Source organism: Anolis sagrei, chromosome 6 (assembly GCF_037176765.1).
Source record: "Anolis sagrei isolate rAnoSag1 chromosome 6, rAnoSag1.mat, whole genome shotgun sequence".
NCBI lineage: Eukaryota > Metazoa > Chordata > Lepidosauria > Squamata > Dactyloidae > Anolis > Anolis sagrei.
In genome coordinates this window covers 20,439,281-20,464,075 of record NC_090026.1, presented here as the reverse complement: position 1 = coordinate 20,464,075, position 24,795 = coordinate 20,439,281, and the positions used below count along the sequence as shown (strand labels likewise).

The window sequence follows — 24,795 nt, the reverse complement described above, 5'->3', positions numbered from 1 at the left end:
GAGGAAGGGAGACGTTCAAAATAGTGCTTTGGGTGCTATCCCCAAAGCGGCCACCAGAGGGCAGTGGTGCCCTAATTTTATTTATTCCATGTATTATTTATTTATTTTATGGCCGGAATCACTGGGTTGCTGACAGTTTTCCAGGCTGAATGGCCATGTTCCAGAAGCATTCTCTCCTGGCGTTTCGCCCACATCTATGGCAGTCATCTTCATCGGTTGTGAGGTTTGTTGGAAACTAAGCAAGTGGGGTTTATCTATCTGTGGAATGTCCAGGGTGGGAGAAAGAACTCTTATCTGTTGGAGGAAAGTGTGAATGTGTTGTTGCCGTTTTTTTCAGGCTATATGGCCTTGTTCTAGAGGCATTCTCTCCTGACGTTTCACCTGCATCTATGGCAAGCATCATCAGAGGTAGTGAGGATGCTGCAATTGATGATCTTGATTAGCATTGAATGGCCTTGCATATTCAAAGCCTGGCTGGTTGCTGCCTTTGAGAACAATATTTAAAAACTATTTTTAATTGTGGTTTTTTAATACATTTGTGTTTCACGGCTTTAATGTGTTGTCGAAGGCTTTCATGGCCGGAATCAATGGGTTGCTGTGTTTTCCAGGCTGTGTGGCCATGTTCCAAAAGCATTCTCTCCTGACGTTTTGCCCACATCAATGGCAGGTATCCTCATGAGTTGTGAGGTCTGTTGGAAATTAGGCAAGTGGGGTTTATATACCCGTGGAATAATGTCCAGGGTGGGAGAAAAAACTCTTGTCTGTTAGAGGCAAGTGTGAATGTTGCATTTGGCCATCTTGATTAGCATTGAATGGCCCTGCAGCTTCAAAATCTGGCTGCTTCCTGCCTGGGGAAATCCTTTGTTGGGAGGTATTCGCTGGCTTTGATTGTTTCCAGTCTGGAATTCCCTTTTTCAGAGTATTGTCCTGATTTTAGAGTTTTTTAAAATACTGGTAGCCAGGTTTTGATCATGTTCATAGTTTCCTCCTTTCTTGGTTATCATTTAATAGCCTTGCAGCTTCAAAACCTGGCTGCTTCCTGCTGGGGGGGATCCTTTATTTATTCTCTTTGTCCCACTTTTCTTCTGATATAGGGATCCAAGGCCGCTAACAATCAATATGACTCAATGCAAATTAAAACAAAGTAAATGCATTAACATAAAAATGTAAAAATTACAAAAAATGTGTCATTAAAACAACTAAACATTAAAATATATTCACATCCACTCTGAAATCCCTATCACACTCAAAAGCTAGTGGGTTTTCTTTTAAGGTCCCATAAACCTGAAACCAGCCCCGTTTTTGCTTGTGTATATGTCACTTGGAACCCACCCCCCCCCCCCCAGCGGATTAAAACGCTGAACTTGCTGACTGAAAGATTGGCGGTTCGAATCTGGGGAGCGGGGTGAGCTCCCGCTGTTAGTCCCAGCTTCTGCCAACCTAGCAGTTCAATATCATGCAAATGTGAGTAGATCAATAGGTACCGATTCTGCAGGAAGGTAACAGTGCTCCATGCAGTCATGCTGGCCACATGACCTTGGAGGTGTCTATGGACAACGCCAGCTCCTAAAAAATGGAGATGAGCACCACCCCAAAGAGTTGGACACGACTAGACTTAATGTAAAGGGGAAACTTTACCTTATATATCTCTCATTTAAGCAAATACTTTTACCAATTTGTTTAATTTATTCCTGGACTTAAGTTTGTCTCTTTAAAAACCAAACAAACAACAATGCCCTGAAGCATGGGCAGAGTGTCATTTTTTCTCTACCTACCTACCGAGTAATCATTACAAGCAATTCCCACACTTGGGGCGTTAAGGAAGGAGGGTTTGAAAACAAGGTGTTGTTCCCAGACCGGTTTTAAGCCCTGGCACCTCTGGTTTGTTTGAAGAATAATTAGCCACCGCCTTTGAACAAATATGCTGGGGAGAGGGGTGTCTCATCAGAGAGTGAGATGGAAAGGTGGGCATCTCCTTTCCAGCAGATAGAGAAGCCAATGAGGTGTAGTGGTTAGAGCAGGCATGGGCAAACTTTGGCCCTCCAGGTGTTTTAGACTTCAACTCCCACTATTCCTAACAGCCTCAGGCCCTTTCCTTTTCCCCCTCAGCCGCTTAAGCATGTTGTTGTTGGTGGTAGTGTTATTGGTGTTGTAGTTGTGTGCCTTCAAGTCGCTTCCAATCCTAAAGAGGTAAAGTTTTCCCCAGTACGTTAAGTCTAGTCATGTCCGACACTGTGGGGTGGTGCTCACCTCCATTTCTAAGCCGAAGAACCGGCATTGTCCATGGACACCTCCAAGTTCATGTGGCCAGCATGACTACATGGAGTGCCATTACCTTCCTGCTGGAGCAGTACCTATTGATCTACTCACATTTGCATGTCTTCAACTGCTAGGTTGGCAGAAGCTGGGGCTAACAATGGGAGCTTAGCTTCCCACTGGAGTGGTATCTATTGATCTACTCATATTTGCATGTTTTTGAACTGCTGAATTGGCAGAAGCTGGGGCTAACAATGGGAGCTTAGCTTCCCACCTATTGATCAACTTACATTTGCATGTTTTCAGACTACTAGGTTGGCAGAAGCTGAGGCTAACGATGGGAGCTTAGCTTCCCGCTGGAGTCGTACCTATTGATCTACTCACATTTGCATGTTTTCAAACGGCTAGTTTGGCAGAAGCTGGGGCTAACAATGAGAGCTTAGCTTCCTGCTGGAGTGGTACCTATTGATCTACTCACATTTGCATGTTTTCAAACTACTAGTTTGGCAGGAGCTGGGACTAACAATGGGAGCTTAACTTCCCACTGGAGTGGTACCTATTGATCAACTCACATTTGCATGTTTTCGAACTGCTAGGTTGGCAGAAGCTGGGGCTAACGATGGGAGCTTAGCTTCCCACTGGAGTGGTACCTAGTGATTTACTCACATTTGAATGTTTTCAAACTGCTAGGTTGGCAGAAGCTGGGGCTAACAATGGGAACTTAACAATGGGAGCTTAGCTTCCTGCTGGAGTGGTACCTATTGATTTACTCATATTTGCATGTTTTTGAACTGCTAGGTCTGCAGAAGCTGGGGCTAATGACGGGAGCTCACCCTGCTCTCCGGATTTGAACTGCCAATCTTTCCGTTAGCAAGTTCAGCAGCTCTGCGGTTTAACTTGCTGCACTACAAGGGCTTCCTTCCAACCCTACGATGACCCTATAACAAATGGGATGTTCTGGGACTGAGAGAATTTGGCTTGCCCAAAGTCACCCAGAGGGTTTTGATGGCTAAGCGGGGAATTGAACCCCGGTCTGCAAACTCATAGTCCAACAGTCAACCTCTCTGGTTCTTGGAAGGCACATAGTAGTGGGGGAAATGACACATGTGTGCAGACAACTGCCCTGTTTCTTGTCTAGCGATGCATGTTGATTCCAGAACTGGAGGCTTTATCTGTCAGGGAAGGGGTGAGGACTGGGCTCCATGCGCCTGTCTTCCAGCTGCTGCGTCTCACAGGTTGCCTTTGCAACGCTTCCCTTTGCCTGCCAGGCCTGGCTTGTGTCAACGAGGGCCCCTGAATCTGTTTATCCTCCGGCAGGAAATTCGCAGCTGGGATCGACCAGCAAACGCAGCCACCAGAGTCCCAGATAAGGCCCAAGTGGAAGGGGAGGGAGAGATGGGTTGCAGCTGGAGTCGATGGTGGGGGCTGCGAGCACCATCAGGAAAGGCTTCTGCTTTGATCCAATTCCCCAACTGCCGGGAAAGGGAGCCAACCGGCCTCCCTGGGTCTGTGGCAAAGCCTGAACTCCATCCAGCACTGCAAGCTGGAGCAGACCCAGTTTACTGGGACAAAAGCAAAGCTTGCCTTCTCCTTCCAAGCAGGGCTCCGGCCCATTTCACCATCTCATCCTGAGGGTCCTGCTCCCTCGCTCCTTTTATTTTGAAAGGGAACTCTGCAAACAACAAGGGTTCCATTTCCCCAAGGTCCTCACTGGGGTGCCCTCTTCACTTCATCATCCCCTTGCTCCAGATTTCCTTTGCTCATCTGGTTTGTTGCTGATTGTATACAGATGGCTTTCCTCCCCTTTCCATAGAAGTTAAACAAGCAAAATGTGCATGTACGACACATGGACGACAAGTTCCAAAATCCAGAATCCAGCAATTTGTACAACTTCTGCAAGCTTTTGAAAGCTCTATTTTACTTTGGTCAGGCCTTACCTGTAATTTACTTACTTAGGCGATCCCTCATAGCCTGAGGATGATGGTCCTCCAAGTGTAGTATCTTGGTGGTGGGTCTGTAGGTGGCTGTAGACCCTATTCTTGATCCACATGTTCTTCTGCTGTGAGGACATCAGTTTCCAGGTGGAGGGTGGTCCCGGTCAGGGTTGGCTTGACACACCTTTCTCTTGGAACGTTTCTCCCTTTTGCCCTCCATTCGTGCCTCTTCAAATTCTGCAGCACTGTTGATCATAGCTGACCTCCAGTTAGGCAGTGGTTCTCAACCTGAGGTTCTCAGATGTTTTTGGCCTTCAACTCCCAGAAATCCTAACAGCTTGTAAACTGGCTGGGATTTCTGAGAGTTGTAGGCCAAAAATATCTGGGGACCCCAGGTTGAGAACCACTGAGTTAGAGCATTTAAGGTTGGCTTTAAGCCCATTTTTCAATCTCTTTTCCTGTCCACCAACATTACGTTTCCCATTCTTGAGTTGAGAGTATAGTAACTGCTTTGAGAGACGGAAGACCACCTTTGTACAGTTCTGGGCACTGCAATTCAAGGAGGATCTTGATAAGGAGCAATATGTCCAGAGAAAGGTGACCAAAATGGTCAAAGGTCTGGAAGCCAAGCCGTGCTCGGGTCTTGCAAAGTCAGGGCCGTGGCTTCATTGACTGAATCAAACCATCAGTAGTGTGGTCTCCATCTTTTCCTACTACCTTCCAGACAGGCATAGGCAAACTTTGGCCCTCTGGGTGTTTTGGACTTCAACCTTTAGGATACCAAAGTTGGGAAAAATTCCAACATAATACCTCTGTCTGTTGTCTGTCCTGTCTGTTTAACAGCCCTGAATGTTTGCCATGTATGTGTTCTGTGGTCCGCCCTGAGTCCCCTTCGAGGTGAGAAGGGCAAATTATAAATACTATAAATAAATAAATAAATAAATAAATGAACTCCTGTAATTTCTAATGGCCGTTAGGCTGTTAGGAATTGTGGGAGTTGAAATCAAAAACACTTTGTACAGTCAAAGTTTGCTCATTCCTGTGCCATACCCTCAAGTCTTGCTCAGCAGAAGCTAAGGTATTGCCTGACATCCTGTAGATGACATAAACAAATACAACTGCAAGAGGTGGAATTTACTGCTCCTTCTCTGAAATAGCCATATTACGCGAGGATCCACTTTCCTTAGTGGCCTGGGGTGGGCAGGAGGTAGTCAACCATCTGTCTTTGCTCTTAAACCTGGGCACACAGCACTGTCCTCCAGGCCCTCCAGAGGATCATGGAGAAACCAAAAACCCATGTGCCAGCAGGACTGCTGACCCTGGGGTGGGCAGGAGATAGTCAACAGTCTGTCTTTGCTCTTAAAGCTGGGCAGACAGCGCTGTCCTCCAGCACCTCCAGAGGATCATGGAGAAACCAAAAACCCTTGAGCTGGCAGGACTGTTTACCGACAGGTCAGTGGTTTGAACCTGGGCAGCAGGGTGAGTTCCCATCTGCTGGTGCCAGCTCCCCATGCGGGGACATGAGAGAAGCCTATCAGAAATATTAAATATTAACTGGATATTTTTTATTACAAAAGTGTGAGTCAAGCACTGAAAGAGTTAGTAGGCTGAAGCCTTTCAGAGTCAGTGGGGCAAAGCTAGTGTTGTTCTGAGGAGTGTGAGGTAAACCTCTGTGTGAGAGAAGCCTTGTGTGAGAAAGCTCCAGGGTGAAGTCTGCTGTGTATAAAGCTACTATGTGTTTATTTGTGTTATGGAAAGCTTGTTGATGTAAATCGTGCAACTATACTATTTTACTACAAAGAAAAGTCTCCTATGGAAGATGCAACATTTGTGTTTTTGTTCTTTTTCTCACTTTGGGCTACTGGTGCTGGGTCACGCTGCTGCCGCCAAGTTACTCTGCTGTACATTTATAAGGATGGTTTTTTTGTTTGTTAATAAGCCCACTTGCTCAACAAAGTCTTCCACTGGATAGTAATGTCCTGGGCAACGTCCTTGCGGACAGCCAATTCTCTCACACCAGAAGCGACTTGCAGTTTCTCAAGCCATTCCTGACAGACACAGAAAAAGTAGGGCTTGCTTCCATGTGACAAGAATTATTGTTTTTCGGTTTGTTCTTTCTGAGCCACTGGTTCTGCAGAACTCATAAGAATTAAAGGGTGCTTCCGGATGGTAGTGCCAAATAGAACAGAGTGAGGAGAGATGCATCTGCCATATTAACAACAAACATCTCTTTGTCCCTGGGAGCAATATATTAACCTTCCAAGTCTTCCTGCCATATGTGTTGAAACAGAAGAGACAAGAATCTTTCAGGCTTGCTTCCCTTACTCCATCACCCTTTTTAAAGAACAGAAGTAGTTTGGGTAGAGCAAAATGGCCAGACCCTGGAAAGGTAAAGGTTTTCCCTCAACATTAGGTTTAGTCGTGTCCGACTCTGGGAGGTGGTGCTCATCTCCATTTCTAAGCCGAAGAGCTGGCATTGTCCGTAGACACCTCCAGGGTCATGTAGCCAGTATGACTGCATGGTGTGCCCAGGGGCGGCTCAACTCATTACGCAATGTAAGCATTTGCAGTATAGTTGATTTTGCCAGGGGCGCTCTTGAGGTGCTCTTGGGGGAAAATAGACTTTGACATATGCGAGTTGCAGTTACTGGGATGTATAGTTCACCTACAATCAAAGAGCATTTTGAACTCCACCAATGATGGAATTGAACCAAATATGGCACACAGAACTCCCACGACGAACAGAAAATATATATCAGTGATTGGTTGGGGGGGGGGGGTGCACCAAAATACTATTTGCTTAAGATTGAAAATTACCTAGCGCCACCTCTGAGTGTGCCATTACCTTCCCAAAGGAACGGTACCTATTGATCTACTCACATTTGCATGTTTTCGAACTGCTAGGTTGGCAGAAGCTGGGGCTAACAGCGGGAGCTCACCCTGCTCCCCGGATTTGAACCACCAACCCTTCGTCAGCAAGTTCAGCAGCTCAGCGGTTTAACCCACTGCACCACCATGGGCTCCGCCAGAACGTGAGATGCCCATATTAAGAGTGACAGGCAAAATGGCAGCAATATTACTCAGCTGTATAAATCAGTCATATGAGGAACCTCTCTTTCTCTCTCTCTCTTATTAGAGCAATGAAAGATATTGTTTTAATAGTGAAACCCCACAGGTAAGGGCACGTACCTTATGCAATCGCACCAATTTTGATCAACTAAGAACATATGCATTGTGATACATCAATGTGCTGAGGCAGGAGCTGATAACATCTACTGGAAAGATTGGGACATATTTTGAGATCTCAGTAATTGAAGGAGCACTTCTCCCCACATATGCCGCCCAAGATGCAGTGGAGGAACTCTCCTTCATGCGTCACCAATGAGAACACATGGCATGAGGACACTGCACGACGGAAGACCTTTGCTGCTGGGGCATCTCAGTTGTCAAATGCAATGTATTGGAGGATGAACAGGTATTGGCACCAGCTTCATTCTGGTGCCAAAGGATAAGTAACCTCTCTGGGCCTGATGACAGTTGCAGATGAATAAATCAAGCCTTCACAATAGCTACTTAGGCCTTATCTACACTGGTGAGTTGATCTTGGACCAGTCCAGAGTAGAAATGCCCTGGAAGTGACCACACACACTGTCTTCGACCTGCATTAATGTGGTCTGAATTGAAGCCGATCCTGCTGTCCACACTGTGTCAAAGCTACAGGGTTGCTCTGAAGTTTGAAGCAAACTTTAGAGCAGGCATGGACAAACTTTGGCCCTTCATGGGGTTTTGGACTTCAACTCCCACCATTCCTAACAGCCTCGGGCCCTTTCCTTTTCCCCCTCAGCCGCTTAAGCGGCTGAAGGGGAAAAGGAAGGGGCCCGAGGCTGTTAGGAATGGTGGGAGTTGAAGTCCAAAACCCCATGAAGGCCCAAGTTTGCCCATGCCTGCTCTAGTGCATTTCCCAACTTTAAAATGGGCTTAAACAGGTTATTCTGGTTTACCATGAGATATCTACTGGAAGTCAAGAGAACCATGGTGACAGCCAGGATCTGGTGCACAGTGATTCTGAGTTATTGGGCTCATGTAAATAAGGTTCTGGTAACAATTTTGACACTATTGACATGATTGTAACTTCCCCACCATGTACTTTATTGCATATTAGCCACATGGCACCAAATCGCTCCTGATTTTGTAAGCTAAGCAGGGACATCCCTGGTTTGTTCTTGGATGGGAGACCACCAACCAGTACCAGGTGTTATAGACTCTGTTTCAGAAAGAAGAACTGGCGATGACACATCTGAACATGAAATTCATGGGGTTACCATAAGTCAACAGTGTACTTTAAGACACAAATAGAGACACAACCTCCTAATCCTCTTCAAATGTTTAATATGCTTGTAACCTGTTTAAATGCTTTTACTGTTTTGAATTTTAAATGGATTTAAATTGCTTAAATTGACTTCATTTGTATTCCACTTCAAGGTTTCGGGATATTATATTTTAATAGATTAATGAACATAAGTATTCATTAAATCAGTGTTTCTCAACCTGGGGGTTGGGACCCCTGGGGGAGTCGCGGGGGGTGTCAAAGGAGTCGCCAAAGACCATCAGAAAACACAGTATTTTCTGTTGGTCATGGGAGTTCTGTGTGGGAAGTTTGGCCCAATTCTATCGCTGGTGGGTTTCAAAATGCTCTTTGATTGTAGCTGAACTATAAATCCCAGCAACTACAACTCCCAAATGTCAAGGTCTATTTTCCCCAAACTCTATCAGTGTTTGCATTTGGGCATATTGAGTATCTGTGCCAAGTTTGGTCCAGATCCATCATTGTTTGAGTCTACGGTGCTCTCTGGGTTTAGGTGAACTACAACTCCCAAACTCAAGGTCAATGTCCACCAAACCCTTCCAGTATTTTCTGCTGGTCATGGGAGTTCTGTGTGCCGAGTCTAGTTCAATTCCATCGTTGATGGAGTTCAGAATGCTCTTTGATTGCAGGTGAACTATAAATCCCAACAACTACAATTCCCAAATGACAAAATCAATCCCCCCAACCCCACCAGTATTCAAATTTGGGCGTATCGGGTATTTGTGCCAAGTTTGGTCCAGTGAATGAAAATACATCCTGCATATCAGATGTTTGCATTACGATTCATAACAGTAGGGAAATTACAGTTATGAAAGTAGCAATGAAAATAATGTTATTGTTGGGGATCACCACCACATGAAGAACTGTATTAAGGGGTTGCGGCATTAGGAAGGTTCAGAACCACTGGTCTAACAGGATTGCTTTGCTAGACTGTTGCAGAAGCAGAATAAACTATGCAGAGTAGATGAGTTCTGAGAGAAATGTGCATTTTCTATGCTGGTCTTGAAAGTAACTGCAACCTTGAAAATTGCTTTTGCATATAGCATTAGGAAAGTTGAGAAAACTGCATTAAGTTGATTCAGTACCTCAGTCAGCCAAGAGAAGACAGACTATGGGTGAAGAAAACACCGAGAAAAATATCCGAAACTAATTGGTTTTTAATTACAAGAGATATCAAACACTTTTTTGGTCACTGTACAAACACTGTGCTAGCAGGGATGAAAATTAACATGATGTAGGCAAGGGAGGGCTATATAGACATTTCCTTACACAGGAATCCATAAAGTGAGCTATTACAAAAGAATAAATGTACATAAGAGAACCGCCTTGCTGCTGCATTTGTTCATGGGGATCTAACATGTAAGCTTCAGGCATAAAGCTGGAAGGTGAATAAAGGAGCCCGAGTTTACCTTCTCCTCAGGGGAATGAATGGAAAACAGAGCCCTGCCCTGATCTTTTTTGCAGTCAGAGGCTGTCACTTTGCGGCTGAATGCTTGGCATCGCTTGGAACAGCACCCGAGACCCACACAATCCCTACAGGAAACCATTTTTCACATTCAAAAACAGATAAACAAAGGCAGAAGGATAAATTTGAGGTTATATTATAAGTTAGGCCATAAAAAAGGAAAACACTTTTTAAAGAAAAAGCTTGACTTCACTACCCATTTCCTTACCACTCCTTTCTGCAAAACCACAGTGATCCCAGCAGTCCCTAAATAAGATGAAATCAAAAGAGTATTCTTGGAGAGCTATAACGTTGACACTTCTCAGACTCAGGGAGCCACCAGTAGACTCAACCTATGAGAAAAGCAATGTTTGGGATGTCCGTGACCTCACTCCAATTTGTCTCTGGAGCAAAGCTGAACTGCAGGCATAATGGTCTCAGACCCAAATAGACATGGGTAAGAGCTGTCTGACAAAGATTGTCTAGACCAGGCATGAGCAAACTTGGGCTATCCAGATGTTTTGGACTTCCAACTCCCACCATTCCTAATAGTCTTGTACCCCTTCCCCAGCTTAAGCAGCTGAGGGGGAAAAGGAGAAGGCCTGAGGCTGTTAGGAATGGTGGGAGTTGAAGTCCAAAACACCTGGAGAGATCACGTTTGCCCATGCCTGGTCTAGACACAGTTCCTAAGAGGGAAGGACCATTGAAGTTCAAACTATCCTGGAATCTTTCCAACTGATGCAGTGTAGATATGACCTTCACTCTGCCTCTCTTTCTCCTCCCTTCATTCTCTCCTTCTTCATTCCTCACTATCAGTGGTTCCCAACCTTTGGGCCTCCAGGTGTTTTGGATTTCAACTCCCAGAAATCCCAGCCAGCTTGCTGACTATTAGAAACTGTGAGAGCTGAAGTCCAAAACACCTGGAGGCCCAAAAGTTGGGAACCATTGATCACCATCTTTCTACTTTCTGTCCTTTCTTTTGAAGACCAGTATTCTAGAACCATCTTTGCACTGAGATAGCAGCTAAATCCTTAGTTGAAGCAGACTCAAGTTGTAGATCAAGACCAACATGGCTCAGTTTACAAAGGACCTGCTCATCCCTGCTATCTATTTTTGTAACAGTCCCATAACTACTTGTTTAGAAGGCTACAGTGGAAATGTAATTCAACTAAAAATAATGGTGGCTACGTAGGAATTGCTGAAGGCCCTTTCCTAGAACAGCTACTGAGAAGATTGCCAATATTCTAGAGTAGTGGTCCTCAACCCTGTGGGTCCCCAGATGTTTTGGCCTTCAACTCCCAGAAACCTAACATCTGGTAAACGAAAACACCTGGGGACCCACAGGTTGAGGACCACTGTTCTAGAAATTTAACCTTTTTCTCTTGATCCTGTCTCTTCCTGGACAACTCAAAATGGCCTCTTTGACCTGTCTCATACATTTAAGTTCCTCTTCCGTTCCCAGATAGCAGAGGACCCTCTTGTCCTATCAACTCTCTTACGAAGGTCCTGTCTGGACCGGGCCAACATGAATACAAATCCAACTAATTCAATGAGTGTACTCAAATCAGGACTAACAATAGGTCAATACATTAAAATTAAATGAAAACGAAAGCTTTCCCATTACACAGGATAACAAAATTATCTACTAAAAGGTGTATGAATTAAAACTGGGGCACATTATGGAAAACTACCCTTCCCAGCTCTAGCCTGATGTGTTTCTGTCTCTGAGGTGAGGACAAGTTGGAGACCTAATTGAGGTACAAAGATAAACAAATTCCCAATATTCAATGGGATACAGGCACCTTCCACTACCAGTGTAGTGAGTTTGGGGAAATAGGAGAGGCCACACGGGGCACACAACTTTCTCTGGCCACAAAGGGGAAACAATGTGTTCTCAAAGGCTTCCATGGCCAGAATCACTGAGTTGTGTGAACTTTCCAGGCTGTATAGTCATGTTCCAGAAGCATTCTCTCCTGACATTTCACCCATATCAATGGAAGGCATCCTCAGAGATTGTGAGGTTTTTAGTCCACAACACTTGGAGGGGCCAAGTTTGCCACACGACCTCTTGAGGATGCCTGCCATAGATGTGAGTTCAACATCAGGAGAGAATGCTTCTGGAACATGGCCATACAGCCCAGAAAACTCAGAGAAACCCAAAGGGGAAACAATCAGGGATTGTTACTGTAGCCTCCTAAGTTTGCCACTGTATTGTATCAGCACAGTGGGCTCTCCAAATTCATTTCCAAAATCACATTTTCTCTTGCAAGAGATGAGGAACACAAGTAGAAGGAAATGCTCTGTGCCATATTACAAGTAAATGCTAATGGCAGCATTGGCTGTTACATCACACAGAAGACATCATACCAGTACGTTTTGCCTAGTATATATTTTATGGCAAAAGCAGGTAGTGGGAATCCCCATCTGAGCAATGCCAGCTGTTAAAAACCTTCATGTAAGGTTACATATGTTACAATTGTACTTTTTTCCAGTTTCAATGAACATATTTGGAGTAAACACGCGAAAAGATAAAAAACAAATTACATGGATTAAAGCCCATTGAAAGAGCTCAAAACCACTCTTTTCCAATTCTGAAAGTGCCTTCCCTTTTAAAGAGCCTAACTAGATTTCCCCCTCCATTGAAACCCATTGAATCAGCTGTTGATTCATGAGTCCAGGCTTATGTAAACCCCATTGATTCGAAAGGTCTGTTCAAGTTGGGAACAACCAAAGGGGTATAGGGTGTGGTGATATCTGCTATGATACAATGGTTGGACATCACATAGTAACAGAAGTGTAGTAAGTAAACGAACTCATATAGTAGTGGTTCTCAACCTCTGGGTCCCCAGGTGTTTTGGCCAACAACTCCCAAAAACCCCAGCCTGTTTACCAGCTGTTAGGATTTCTGGGAGTTGAAGGCCAAAACATCTGGGGATCTACAGGTTGAGAACTACTGACCTAGAGAAAGCAGAAGTGAAAGCTCAAAGGAATGAGAAAGACAGCAATGATTTGGTGAACTGGCTAGTTAATTTTCCAACTGTTTATCATTACTTTCTGATGATGTGCAGACACACAAGCAATAGCCAAAGTTTTCTTGAAAAATCCACCAACAACATCCACGTAGGCCAGCTTACAGAGGCAAGGATGCTTTCAATGGAATGCCATTTCAACCAGAGCAGGGAAGAAATGAAAGGCCAAAGGACCAGCAGTCATGTTGATGAATAGGGTCCTCAGATCACAGGGTTCAAAAGGAAAGGTCTGTCAGCTAGTATCAGCAAGTCAATTCCCCTCCAGTTATCACCATTCCTAGCTCACTAATTGTATCCAGCTTAAAAGCAGCTTATTTGGAAGGCTGTCCAGTTCATGTTTGATGGAGATGCAGTCTGTCGATGCAAACCCTGTACCCCGGACCTCAACGCAGCTTCAAAGGAAAACAAAAAAGAGGAATGTTTGCTCCACCTGAGCATTCCCAGTTTTGCCCACTGTAAGTCTGCACCCAAAAAAAGGTTACTAGCAAAAACAAGGGAGATGGGTGATCAGCTTGTTCAAGCGTATTTTTGTCAGTTTTTTATAAAATGTATATTGATGTTATGACGAAAATAGGGGGAAGCCTCTTAACAATGTACAAAACTTGTGTGTAATTGTTACACTCATCATAGTTGACCAGTCGCGTAGCTATGTACAATTCTGCTCAACAGTCAATTCACATTATGCCCCAAAATATCTTTCCTTCATTAGCTCATTCTGTCCTTCTTTGCTAGCCTGGCTCCTTGAGAAGATATGCAAGATTTTCCTCTCTCACACATATCTCCAAACAGAAAGGCGCTTTCTTCAACTGACCTCTCTGAAACCATTCAGCGCCTTCCTCCTCCAGTCTTACACCCGGCTGGAGCTGGAGTCCCATAGCAAGAGTCCATCCCTGCAATGCGAAGAGCAACCAGTGTGGGATACAGAGAGAAAACCAAAATAATACCACCATTGAATTGATATCTAGAAACACATAAGAACACATGGATACATGAAGAGATGGAAAGAGAATTGTGAACAGGTAAATAGATAGAAGGCTGGCTAGACATGGATAAATATTCAGATATATTTAAAGATGGGTAGGAACACAAAAAATCAGAATTTTCTAGAGAAATTGCTTGAGACTGACAAAAATACCAAAATGTCTATATATTCTTCTCTGTACATTTTTAACCCATTCCGCTCTGTTCGCTTTGAACAAGTGTACCATTTGTCCCCACAAAGATCAATAGGGGAAAAATGATTTACCAGCTCAATTGTCCTTCTATCTGCATAACAAAAACAGTTCCAAGGTTGGACAGAGAAAAAAAACCCAGAGTCAAATAGTGAGCCACAATTAGGTTGAGTGAAAATGAATCAACCACAAAGATGCGGAAGATGTCATGAGTTTTCTAACGGCATCTATGATGTGCCATTTACAGATTCCAGATGAATGAGAGTTATGGAAATACCCAGTTTATTCTTCAGTACATCAAAGGATGTCCCAAGTCTTGGAGTGAATATAATAAATTGTGGGGAATATAATAAATTGAAGGGAAGGGAGAGGTGGCTATGTACTGCCACCCAGTTTTTCAACGATAGTATGCCATATTGCATCCTGTGACCGAGGACTGCGCATCAAGCCCAACAAGTTTCCAATGTGGGACAAATCACAGGGATAACAGGCCAAGTTTATTTCCCTTTTGGGAAAAAAAAGAAAGTCCAAACAAACTGAAACTGATGCACAATCTTTTTGTGCATCAGGAAGAGAACAGTGAGAATCATGGTTGCCTTAGTCCATTTTCCACTTGAACTCAGCTATGAGAGATTTGAAAGCTACAAAGCTTCTTAGAAGGGCACAAAGATGGATCGCGTCAACCTGTAGTCATTTTCAGGCCAGGTTTGGGCTGTATACTACCAAAGGTTGACAGATCTGAGAGATGCTCAGAAACTCTGCAGAAGAAAAGCCAAGTCATATGGGCACACAGGGGTAGGACTATCCCAGAGGCAAAGCATCCTATAGTCCAATCTCTTCGTCCTGCTCATCCTCAAAACTGTAGCCTTGCCCTTCATCTTCTTCTTCCTCCTCCTCCTCCTCCTCTTCTTCTTCCTCCTCCTCCTCTTCCTCTTCTCTTGCTGCACCATGATTTGAACCCACTGGGCTAGAGCTTTCAGCCTGTAATGGTTCCTCTTCCTCCCCTTTGAGACTGTCCCAGTCTTTATCCATCACTCCCAACACATCGTCCAAGATGGAAGGCCCCAAGTCCAACTGGAAAGAGAGAAGAGATTCAGCATGTTCCAATGTGGGGCTCTCCAAGGAGAACTGTAGGTCCCCATTGGGGGATTTCCGGGGCTGCCACTCTTCCGTCCCGGATTGCTGCAGGACCACAAAGCTTCCATCTGGGGTTGACGTTGCTGGGCTTTGAAAGACGCCATTCCCACTCCCAGGGGAAGACAGCAGTTCGATGGGCCCAGAAACATCTCCAGGATTGGATGGAGTCCCAGGAGATGCAGCCACTTCTGAGGACAATCCATTGGCTTTGGATCCTCCGTGATTACTGAGGAACGATGTGTCACCAAAAGCATCTCCGCCTCGGCCAATGTGCATCGTGTGCCGAAAGTCCCCCAATGGGGCGCTGATCATGGCCCGGTCCAGACGGGGCCGCTTCTTGGAGTGGGAAACGGGGGACTGCTTGAGAATGGGCATCTGCACAGAAAGAGAGACAGACAAAGAAGGTGAGAACATAAGGAAGCATTTCCAATTGAGTTTGCATAGCTTTCCAGATAACCAACTTGAACTGCAAGATTTGCACCTGGGTCCCAAGTTCTGCCACCAATTTGTTATTTGACCTCAGGCAAGCCACCATCACATGCTAGATTGCCATCTACAAATGGGAACAGTGAGACACCCACAAGGTTGTTAAGGAAGCAGCCATACATTTGCAAATTAATTCCATTTACAAATGAAAAACACAAGGAAACTGTTGCATCCAATCATTGGATTCTAGGCTTTGGTCTCAACAATGGTAAGGGCCTTTTGACACAGAGAATTCACAATCTTAGGGGGGAAAGTTGATTCAATCACTTTCATTTTCAGTGGTGATTCAAAACTGAATGGCTCAACTAGCTGGCTAATGGCAAAATAATGCATCATCGTAAACAGTCATCATTTTGCTTTCATGTAATTGTCACTGTCCGTGGTTGTTGTTTTGCACTTGCCTCTGACCTCACTGTTTACAATTCTTCCCTCCATCCCTGTTCATATATATACCTACAATTTAGGATATTACTTCATCAAAGTAGATTCAAGTTCATAACAGCTTCTAGCCTAATGCAGGGAAGGGCAACGACCAGGGGTTAGGGAGCAGCGCTGGCCCCAATTCTTTATGTTCTTGTGACTTTTTTGGTGTGAATATTATTGTCTTTTCAAGTCACCTGTTGCTTCAGGGGGGCTTTGAATGCGATTTTCCTGCTTCTTGGCAGGAGGATGGACTGGATGGCCTATGAGGTCTCTTCCAACTCTATGATTCTATAATTCATGGTGACTCCCTGAATTTCATAGGGTTTTATTTTTGCAAGGAATATTCAGAGGTGGTTCTGCCAGTTCCTTGTGTTCAACGCTTGCCAAGAAAACCCCATGACAGGCGATGCCTTAGGGCCACCGCAAGTCAGAAATGACTTGAAGGCACTCAACCACCACCTTCTCCACTGTAGAATAGACTGTATTACAGGTTGTGGACTCTCCTTTCTATGGAAACTGGATAGTCATTTCTTTTGTAGTGCTTTAGTTGTGTTTAGTTTAGTTCCACGGCAAGAGGTTGGAGCTGAAGACCCTTGTAGTCCTTCAATCTCCATGACTCTATTCCACAGGCACTCTGGTTCCCAGTTAGGATGGGTTCACTTTCACATCCACATCCCTCAAGATAACTTGTTCAGCCAGCTCCTAGGATTAGGAAAGTCTAGGGTGCCCTTCATCCTGAAACTGGGGATCCTTGGGATCTTGAAGGACATGAAGGAAACCAGTGGAGGTCTGCTAGAAACATCTGCTTTTGAAACAAACTCCAAGAGGTTAAGAAAGGTGGCATATAAATACCACAAATAATAATAATAATAATAATAATAATAATAATAATTTCAGCAGCAAATTAGTACCAGAATGATGTTAGACATTTCGGAAAAAGGAGATTCAATCTGTACGAATATATAATTAACTATAATTAAAGCTAACCTAATACTCAACTTTGATGGTGTTGTTGTTGTGAGCCTTTGAGTCATTTCCAAGTATAGTGACCCAAAGTGAACTTATCACTGACAAGACTTGTTCAAAGGCCATTGCCTTCCTCTGAGGCTGAGAGTCCATTGCTTTGATGAAAAGCATCCAGTGTTTGTTGGAGCGATTCGAACCCTGGTCTCCAGTTGTCACCCAAGGGTCAAACCACCTTATGTTGGTTCTCAACACTAAATGGTTCCTAGGGTGCACCTATACCTATACCAGCACCGGCACCAAATTGATGAAGGAAAAAAAAATCCAAAAAGGAGAAAATTATCATCCTACTATTTCAGAGCCAACCAAATTATCCTATTTTCCCTATCTCTCTCTTGATCAAGGTGTGATGATCTAATAGCCAGAGATGATTCATTTTTAATGGGCACAATGAAGCTACACTGGGGGTAGGAGACGCAGTCTGGACAAGCATTCGGATGACGGAGAACAGCCAGAGAAGGGTGGGGAGGAGGCGGGCAAGTGAGGAAAAACCCGAAAGGCATCCTCCCTGCTTTCCAAAATCAGAAAGCGCTGACGGAAGTGGAAAAAGGGGCAGAGAGTCGAGTCAGCATTGGGAGGGGGAGAGCGAGGGAGCCCCGGCTTGACAGGAGGCCGGGAATTCTGGTCCCCATCATCCTCTTCCTTGAAGCTGTCAGGCACCCACTTCCTTCCTATATGGGGCAAGGACGGGCTGCTAAAGCCCCACTTTGCTTTTAACCCATGAGATACCAAAGTCATCTCTGGAATGCAGGCTTTGATGTTTTTAAAAAATCATAGAATTGGAGGAGACCACAAGGGCCCTCCAGTCCAACCCATTACCATGCAGGAACACACAATCAAAGCACTCCAGACAGATGGCCATTCCACCTCTATTTAAAAACAAAACATTGCCATTTATTAAAATACAGATTTAAGATCCAAAATGTTTGGGATCAGAACTATTTTGGAATAGTTATTATTATTTTACTGACACAAAAAAACAGTATGACACAGCAAACAATATATATATGTATTGTCGAAGGCTTTCATGGCCGGGATCACTGGGTTGTTGTAGGTTTTTCCGGGCTATATGGCCATGTTCTGGAGGCAATTTTTCTCCTGATGTTTCGCCTGCATCTATGGCAAGCATCCTCAGAGGTAGTGAGGTCACTACCTCTGAGGATGCTTGCCATAGATGCAGGCGAAACGTCAGGAGAAAAATTGCCTCCAGAACATGGCCATATAGCCCGGAAAAAACTACAACAACCCAATATATATATGCTGGATTTCATATCACAAAATCACAAGTCAAACACTACCCAAGTGTTTAGGACTGTGTGATGTATTTTCAAATGATGCGAGCAGATCCAAGTAAGGTGTCCTTTTGCAGTTGACAGATCGTGATGTTGTCAATGTTTATGGTTTTCAAATGCCAGCTGAGATCTTTTGGCATGGCAACCAGTTTGCTGATTACCATTGGGACCAGCTGTACTGGTTTATGCCAGAGCCTTTGCAGTTCAATTTTGAAGTCCTGATAACCGCTCAGTTTTTCCTGTTGTTTTTCGTCAATTTGACTGTCACCTGGTATGGTGACATCAATAATCCAAACTTTTTTCTTTTATACAATTGTTATTATTATTGTTGTTGTTATTTATTTATACCCAACTTTATCTCCCCAAGGGCCCCCTAGTGGATCAGCGAGTTAAACCGCTGAGCTGCTGAACTTGCTGACTAAAAGGTCGGTGGTTTGAGTCCAGGGAGTGGAGTAAGCTGCCAACCTAGAAAATATGCAAATGTGAGTAGATCAATAGGTACCGCTTCTGCAGGAAGGTAACGGCGCTCCATGCAGTCATGCTAGCCACATGACCTAGGAGGTGTCCACGGACAATGCCTGCTCTTCATCTTAGAAATAGAGATGAGCATCACCCCCAAGAGTTGGACATGACTAAACTTAATGTCAGGGGAAACCTTTACCTTTACCTTATCTCCCCAAGAGGACTCCTATTGTGTTTTGCCTTCAAGTCCTTTCCGACATATAGTTACCCTATCAGGAAGTTATCTGGGGCTGAGAGTGTGTGATTCACCCAAGATTACCCAGTGGTTACCTATGACTGAGCAGGGAATATAATACACTATATTATAATAATATGTTATGCATATTGCATATATGCAATGAGAGGAAATGGGATCACAGTCTAAACACAAAAATTGATTTCTATTTCATGTGCACCGTATACACATAGCCTGAAGGCAATTTTATACACAATATTTTAAATAATTTTGTGTAAGAATGTTTATAATAATATTTTATTTATTAGACATCTCTCCTTACAGCTCAAGGTGGGGCACAACATAGTTAAAATGCATCATTATACTAACATACATTCCATAAAAGCATTTCTACATGTATTATGTCCATTGAACCATAAGAAAGAAAAATCATTTCTATCTCAGGCTAGATCTACACTGTCAAATAATCCAGGCTATCAGATAATCCAGATTACCTTCTTGAAACTGGATTATGTGTCTATACTGACACATAATCCAGTTCAAAGCAGATAACTTGGATTTTACATGGCAGTGTAGAAGGGGCCTCAGTCACCCATACAGACCATTTTGGATAAATGGATAAGGACTGTTCATCTGTAGATCTAGTCATATTTAGCTTCTCTATGGTGGGTACATGCAAGCTTACAACATTATGTGTCTTGTATGTCTTTTGCTATTCCAAACAAGAACTACCTGTCTTTTTAATATCAAATAGATCAGCCATTGGGGAATGATGACAATATGGCAACAAGCTGTCATAATCGCCACATGCCCACAAATGGCAAACCTGATTGAGTAACAGTAGCACATTCTCTACCTAACTTGGTTTGGCAGGGACAATCCTGATGACTCCTCTGTCATCCCACTTTTTAAACCGCTATTGAAATGTTCCAGTTTCTCTCTCCTGCTCCCACTTTTCCTCTTTGTCCTCAGTTTACTTCAATTGCTGCAAAGGGAGTTCAAAATGTACCGAAGCAAGAAATGCCGCAAGGGGGAATCAGGAAGGAGAATCTTGCCAGGAGGCTCAGGCAAGAGCAAATTGTTGGAGCTTCTTTTAACTTGTACATTCTTCCTCTGTAATAAACTCTTCTGACTTTACTAGGTTCTGATGCTGCTTGGCCATATGGATAATGTGGAGGGTATGTTATTGTCTCCAGTGTCAGATGGGCTACTCCATTAAGATGCAACAGCTGCGAGAGAAGGAAGGGAGCCCAGTGTGGTCAATCTGGCTTGACATATAGACCATTTTCTCAAGAGCTGCAATGCCCCAAGACATCTATCTCTATACCTATATCTATCTATATCTATAATATCTATAATCTATCTATAATCTCTAGTATAAAAGTCAGTGTTTGTTTATATGTATGTTTGTACATGTGTATGTTTGTATGTGTGTTCGTGGCTTCCGATTGGCTCCCACTTCTGCAGGCCACTGCAATCCCCACGAATGACGGACCCGGACCAAACTTGGCACTCAGACACTACATGACACACTTTATGTCCTGGTGCGGTTTGGGGGATGATGGACCAAGAACGATGGGATTTGTAGTACCTTCACCCAATTCAACTCCTACAGACCACTGCAACTTCCATAAATGACAGACCTGGACCAAACTTGGCACACAGAACCCCCATGACCCACTTTGGGAGAGGATGGACCACAGATGATGGGATCTGCAGTGACCACTACGACCCCCACAGATGACGGACCTGGACCAAACTTGGAACACACCCCCTGTAACCCACTTTATGTCCTGGTGCAGTTTGGGGGAGGACAGACTACGATGATGGAACTGACAGGAAAGAATAACTTGACTATGAACAGTGAAAGTGGGAATTCAACATTTCAGTGTCTGGGTCCATTTTCTCTTTACTTGGATATAAATGGACTGCTGCTAATCAAATATCATGCTTTCAGTATTTTTCCTTTTGTAAAGGCATTGCTTTTGTGATATTGTTAGTATCACTATTTTTCTTCTCTTAAAGCAACAACCTTTAACTAAGGGAGACATTTTGTATAGACAGGAAGCTTTGCACTTTGGAAAAAGGGTGAGCAACCTGTCGACCTCTAAAATGCTGCTGGACAGCATCTCCTATCATCCTGTCACAACTGGCTGAGCTCTATGGTTGATGAGAGTTGCACTCCAACATCATTTGGAGGACCACCAGTTGCTCTGTTTTGTCTTGCAAAATGATTTTTGAGGGACTCCTGTTCCAGGATTGTGGCAATACCAAGCAAAGTGTATATCCCCTGCCAAGATTAATATATGATTTTTAATCCATGCATGAGGGAAAAGGACTGCAGAGCATATACTACTTATTATAAATGAAGAGAGGCTTATTAAACATGTTCCCAGGCTTCAAATGCAATGGAGGAGAAAATCTACCTTTTGGAATGGATTGTGTACACCCTGGGGATCGAGAAGCATTGAATTTCCCTTTCCAATAATAAGAGACTAGACTTATGAATGGTTTACAAACAGCCAATCAACCAGGGCCTATAAACACTAAGCAATTAGCATGATTATTATTCCAGTTTCACTGTCATGGCAGCATCCTGTGGTTTGTAGTCCGACGAGGCAATGCAGTTCTCTGGCTGAGATTGCTCAATGTCTCTCTCTAAACTCCAAATCCCAGGATTCCATGGAACGCAACCACGGCAGTTAAAATAGCATTATAATTGCATAGCGTGAAGGGGCCCCTGGTTACCTGCATTTAATTAAGAGTCACCGACAGATACAGGCAGAGGCATTTTCTTAAAAATAGGTTGCATTTCAGTTTCGAAGGATCAACTCTGTTCTGAATTGATAGTCTGACTCTTAAGAAGACAATGTGGACTAGAAACTTTATTTTGCCATATTGTTCTAAGCTTAGGAGTGGCGTGAGAAGAGAACGGCACCAAATCCTTGCAAAAACAACACAATCTCAAAAGGCGACATACAGATTCCATGCAACGAAAATGCCCCAATTTGTTGTTGTTTTTTTAATGCAAGACATGGGGAACAGCTGAAAAACTGAATTGCCAGGGTATGTCTTGGCGCTGGCACCGGCCCAAGCAAGCTTAGTCGGCAGCCCTTTGGGACAATCTATCTATTCCCTTTCCCCTCCGCGCTTCCCCTCTCTGCGGATGACAGATACGGTTACTAGCCCCTGAGGAGGATGACGGAATTTCCTTCTGAAAATGAAATGAAGCCCTTTGAAACATTCAGATACAGCTGGAGGAAGGAAATACTGGGTGGAAATGCAGGGCTCTGGAATTCTCAGGCTCTGCCCAAAACGAGGAGGAAGAACTTAGTCTGGGTGGGCAGAAGAGGCTCAGGCACCTGGGTTCTCAAGGTGAGTTCTCAAGCAGGTATCCAAGGTGGAGAAAAGGTTGGAAGCCAAGTACACCTTATCTTTGCACAGGAAGAAGATATGATGTGGAAGATTTAGGGTGGCAAAACCAGACTGGCTTTTTGAAAGTGTGAATTCTTTGGCCAGAAACCGGGTAAGGCAGAAGAAAGGAGGGGAATAGGTGTTTCTATACGAATAAAAAGAGTCCCCCGTGACACAATGGATTATATCCTTGTGCAGGCAGGACTGCTGACTGAAAGGTCGGCAGTTTGAATCTGGGGAGCAGGGTAAGCTCTCATCTGTCAGCTCCAGCTTCTCATGTGGGGACATGAGAGACACCTCCCCCAGGATGGTAAATCATCCAGGTGTCCCCTGGGCAATGTCCTTGCAGACAGCCAATTCTCTCACACCAGAAGCAACTTGCAGTTTCTCAAGTCGCTCCGGACATGAGACAATAAAAAAGGAAAGAGAAAGCAATAGAGATCATTGTTCACAAAGGTGTAACCTGAGAGCTGCTAAGGTTCACCTGTAAACCACAGTGATGGTTTGAGTTTTGGGTCATCCTGAATCCAGGTTTCTGGCTGGAGACCTATTTGCTTTATCCGCAGCCCACGCCCTCCCTTGTTTCTAGCCGGCTGCTTTTTGATTTACGGCTGTTCCTCATTCCTCCACACATAAACATGCAAACACAACCTTCCCCACCCCATCCACATGATGGCTTTCCTAGGACGAAAGATCTTTTCCCTCCAGTGTTTTTGTGACCCATCTCAATAACATTCAGTCTTGACTGACAGTACCCAAGACAAACAGCTCTCTCTTTCCGACTGGGATTCTAGAAAATTTCTGCCCACTATCCAAAGAACTCCAGGAGCTTGAAAATATTTTAAAAAACTAGAAGTCCTTGTTCCCAATTCCTTCTGGCCCCAATCTCCTACACTCAACCCGTTCCACTTATAAAGAAGCCAGGAATCCCAAATTGCTGCTGTCCCCAGTATTTTTGGAAATTCAGGTGTCTAGACATGCTTAGCCCCACTCCTTTCCCATTCATTTCAAGGGCAATGCAGGGTCCTTCCACACAGCCATATAACCCAGAATATCAAGGCAGAAAATCCCACAATATCTGCTTTGAACTGGGTTATTTGAGGGCCCTTCCACACAGCCCTATATCCGAAAATATCAAGGCAGAAGATCCCACAATATCTGCTTTGAACTGAGTCCACATTCAGATAATGTGGGATTTTCTGCCTTGATATTCTGGGATATAGGGCTGTGTGGAAGGGCCCTGAGTCCACGCTGCCATATATTCCAATTCAAAGCAGAGAGTTGGAGGAGACCCCAAGGGTCATCCAGTCCAACTCCTTGCCAGGCAGGAACACACTATCAAAGCACTCCCAACAGATGGCCATCCAACCTCCACAAGAGGAAACTCCACCAGATTCCCAGGCAGCATATTCCACTCCCAAACAGCTCTTACCATCAGGAAGTTCTTTCTAATGTTTAGGTGTAATTGGAATCCAGAAAGCAAGTTTGCCCCCTCTTCGATGCGACACCCTTTCAAATATTTAAACATGTCTTGCTCCAAGTTGTCTCCGCAGCCACAAAAGATGCCACTGAGCTGGGGACAACGACAACAACTCACCTTTGCAAAGGAGACACTCCCAACTGCCTTTTTCCGCCCTGCACAGCTCCGGCTGACTCACAGGAACGTCCCGCGTCGTCTCTCTTCCTGCTTTTGTAGTGGCCCCAGTCTGTTGCTTCCACCGAAAGGCAGCGCCAAGTGCAGCAAAAGGCAGAAAACTGTATATCCTCTGAGATTTCCAAGTTGGATCTTGCCTGGTGCCACTCTGACCCAGCTATATCCAGGAAGTTTGCTCGCAGTTCTCAGAAATCCTCAGAAAGTTTCTTCTTTTTTTCTCCTTTCATTTGTCTGCCGCTCGCAACTCTGTCTCCGATTCCCTCTCTCTCCCTCCTTTGCCTTCATCCACTTCTCCGTCACGAGCTTCCACTCCTCCTCTCTTGGGTGGCGGCCTGGAATTTTATTTATTTATACCTGCCTTAAAAAAGATGAAATTGTAGATGTCAGTATCTCAAAGAAAGACAACAACAAAAAAACCCCAATCCCTACTTGGCAAGAGGGGAAAAAAATATGTCAAGAGGCAACAAT

General features: G+C 44.2%; 1 protein-coding gene across 2 annotated transcripts in view; it reads right to left on the bottom strand.

Annotated features, from left to right (window-relative positions):
* Positions 1–9,695: 9,695 nt before the first annotated feature.
* Positions 9,696–24,795, bottom strand: part of CDC42EP5 (CDC42 effector protein 5) — a 30,975-nt gene continuing 15,875 nt past the window's right edge. The window contains exons 2-3 of one of the 2 annotated variants that reach the window (XM_060780442.2): positions 24,271–24,685; positions 9,696–15,713 (exon numbers count right to left, since the gene is read on the bottom strand). In XM_060780442.2, the coding sequence (XP_060636425.2) occupies positions 15,024–15,713 (690 nt within the window). In that variant the 5' untranslated portion in view covers positions 24,271–24,685 and the 3' untranslated portion in view covers positions 9,696–15,023. The remainder of the gene's footprint in view (positions 15,714–24,270; positions 24,686–24,795) is intronic. The other variant, XM_067469881.1, reaches the window with a different exon arrangement.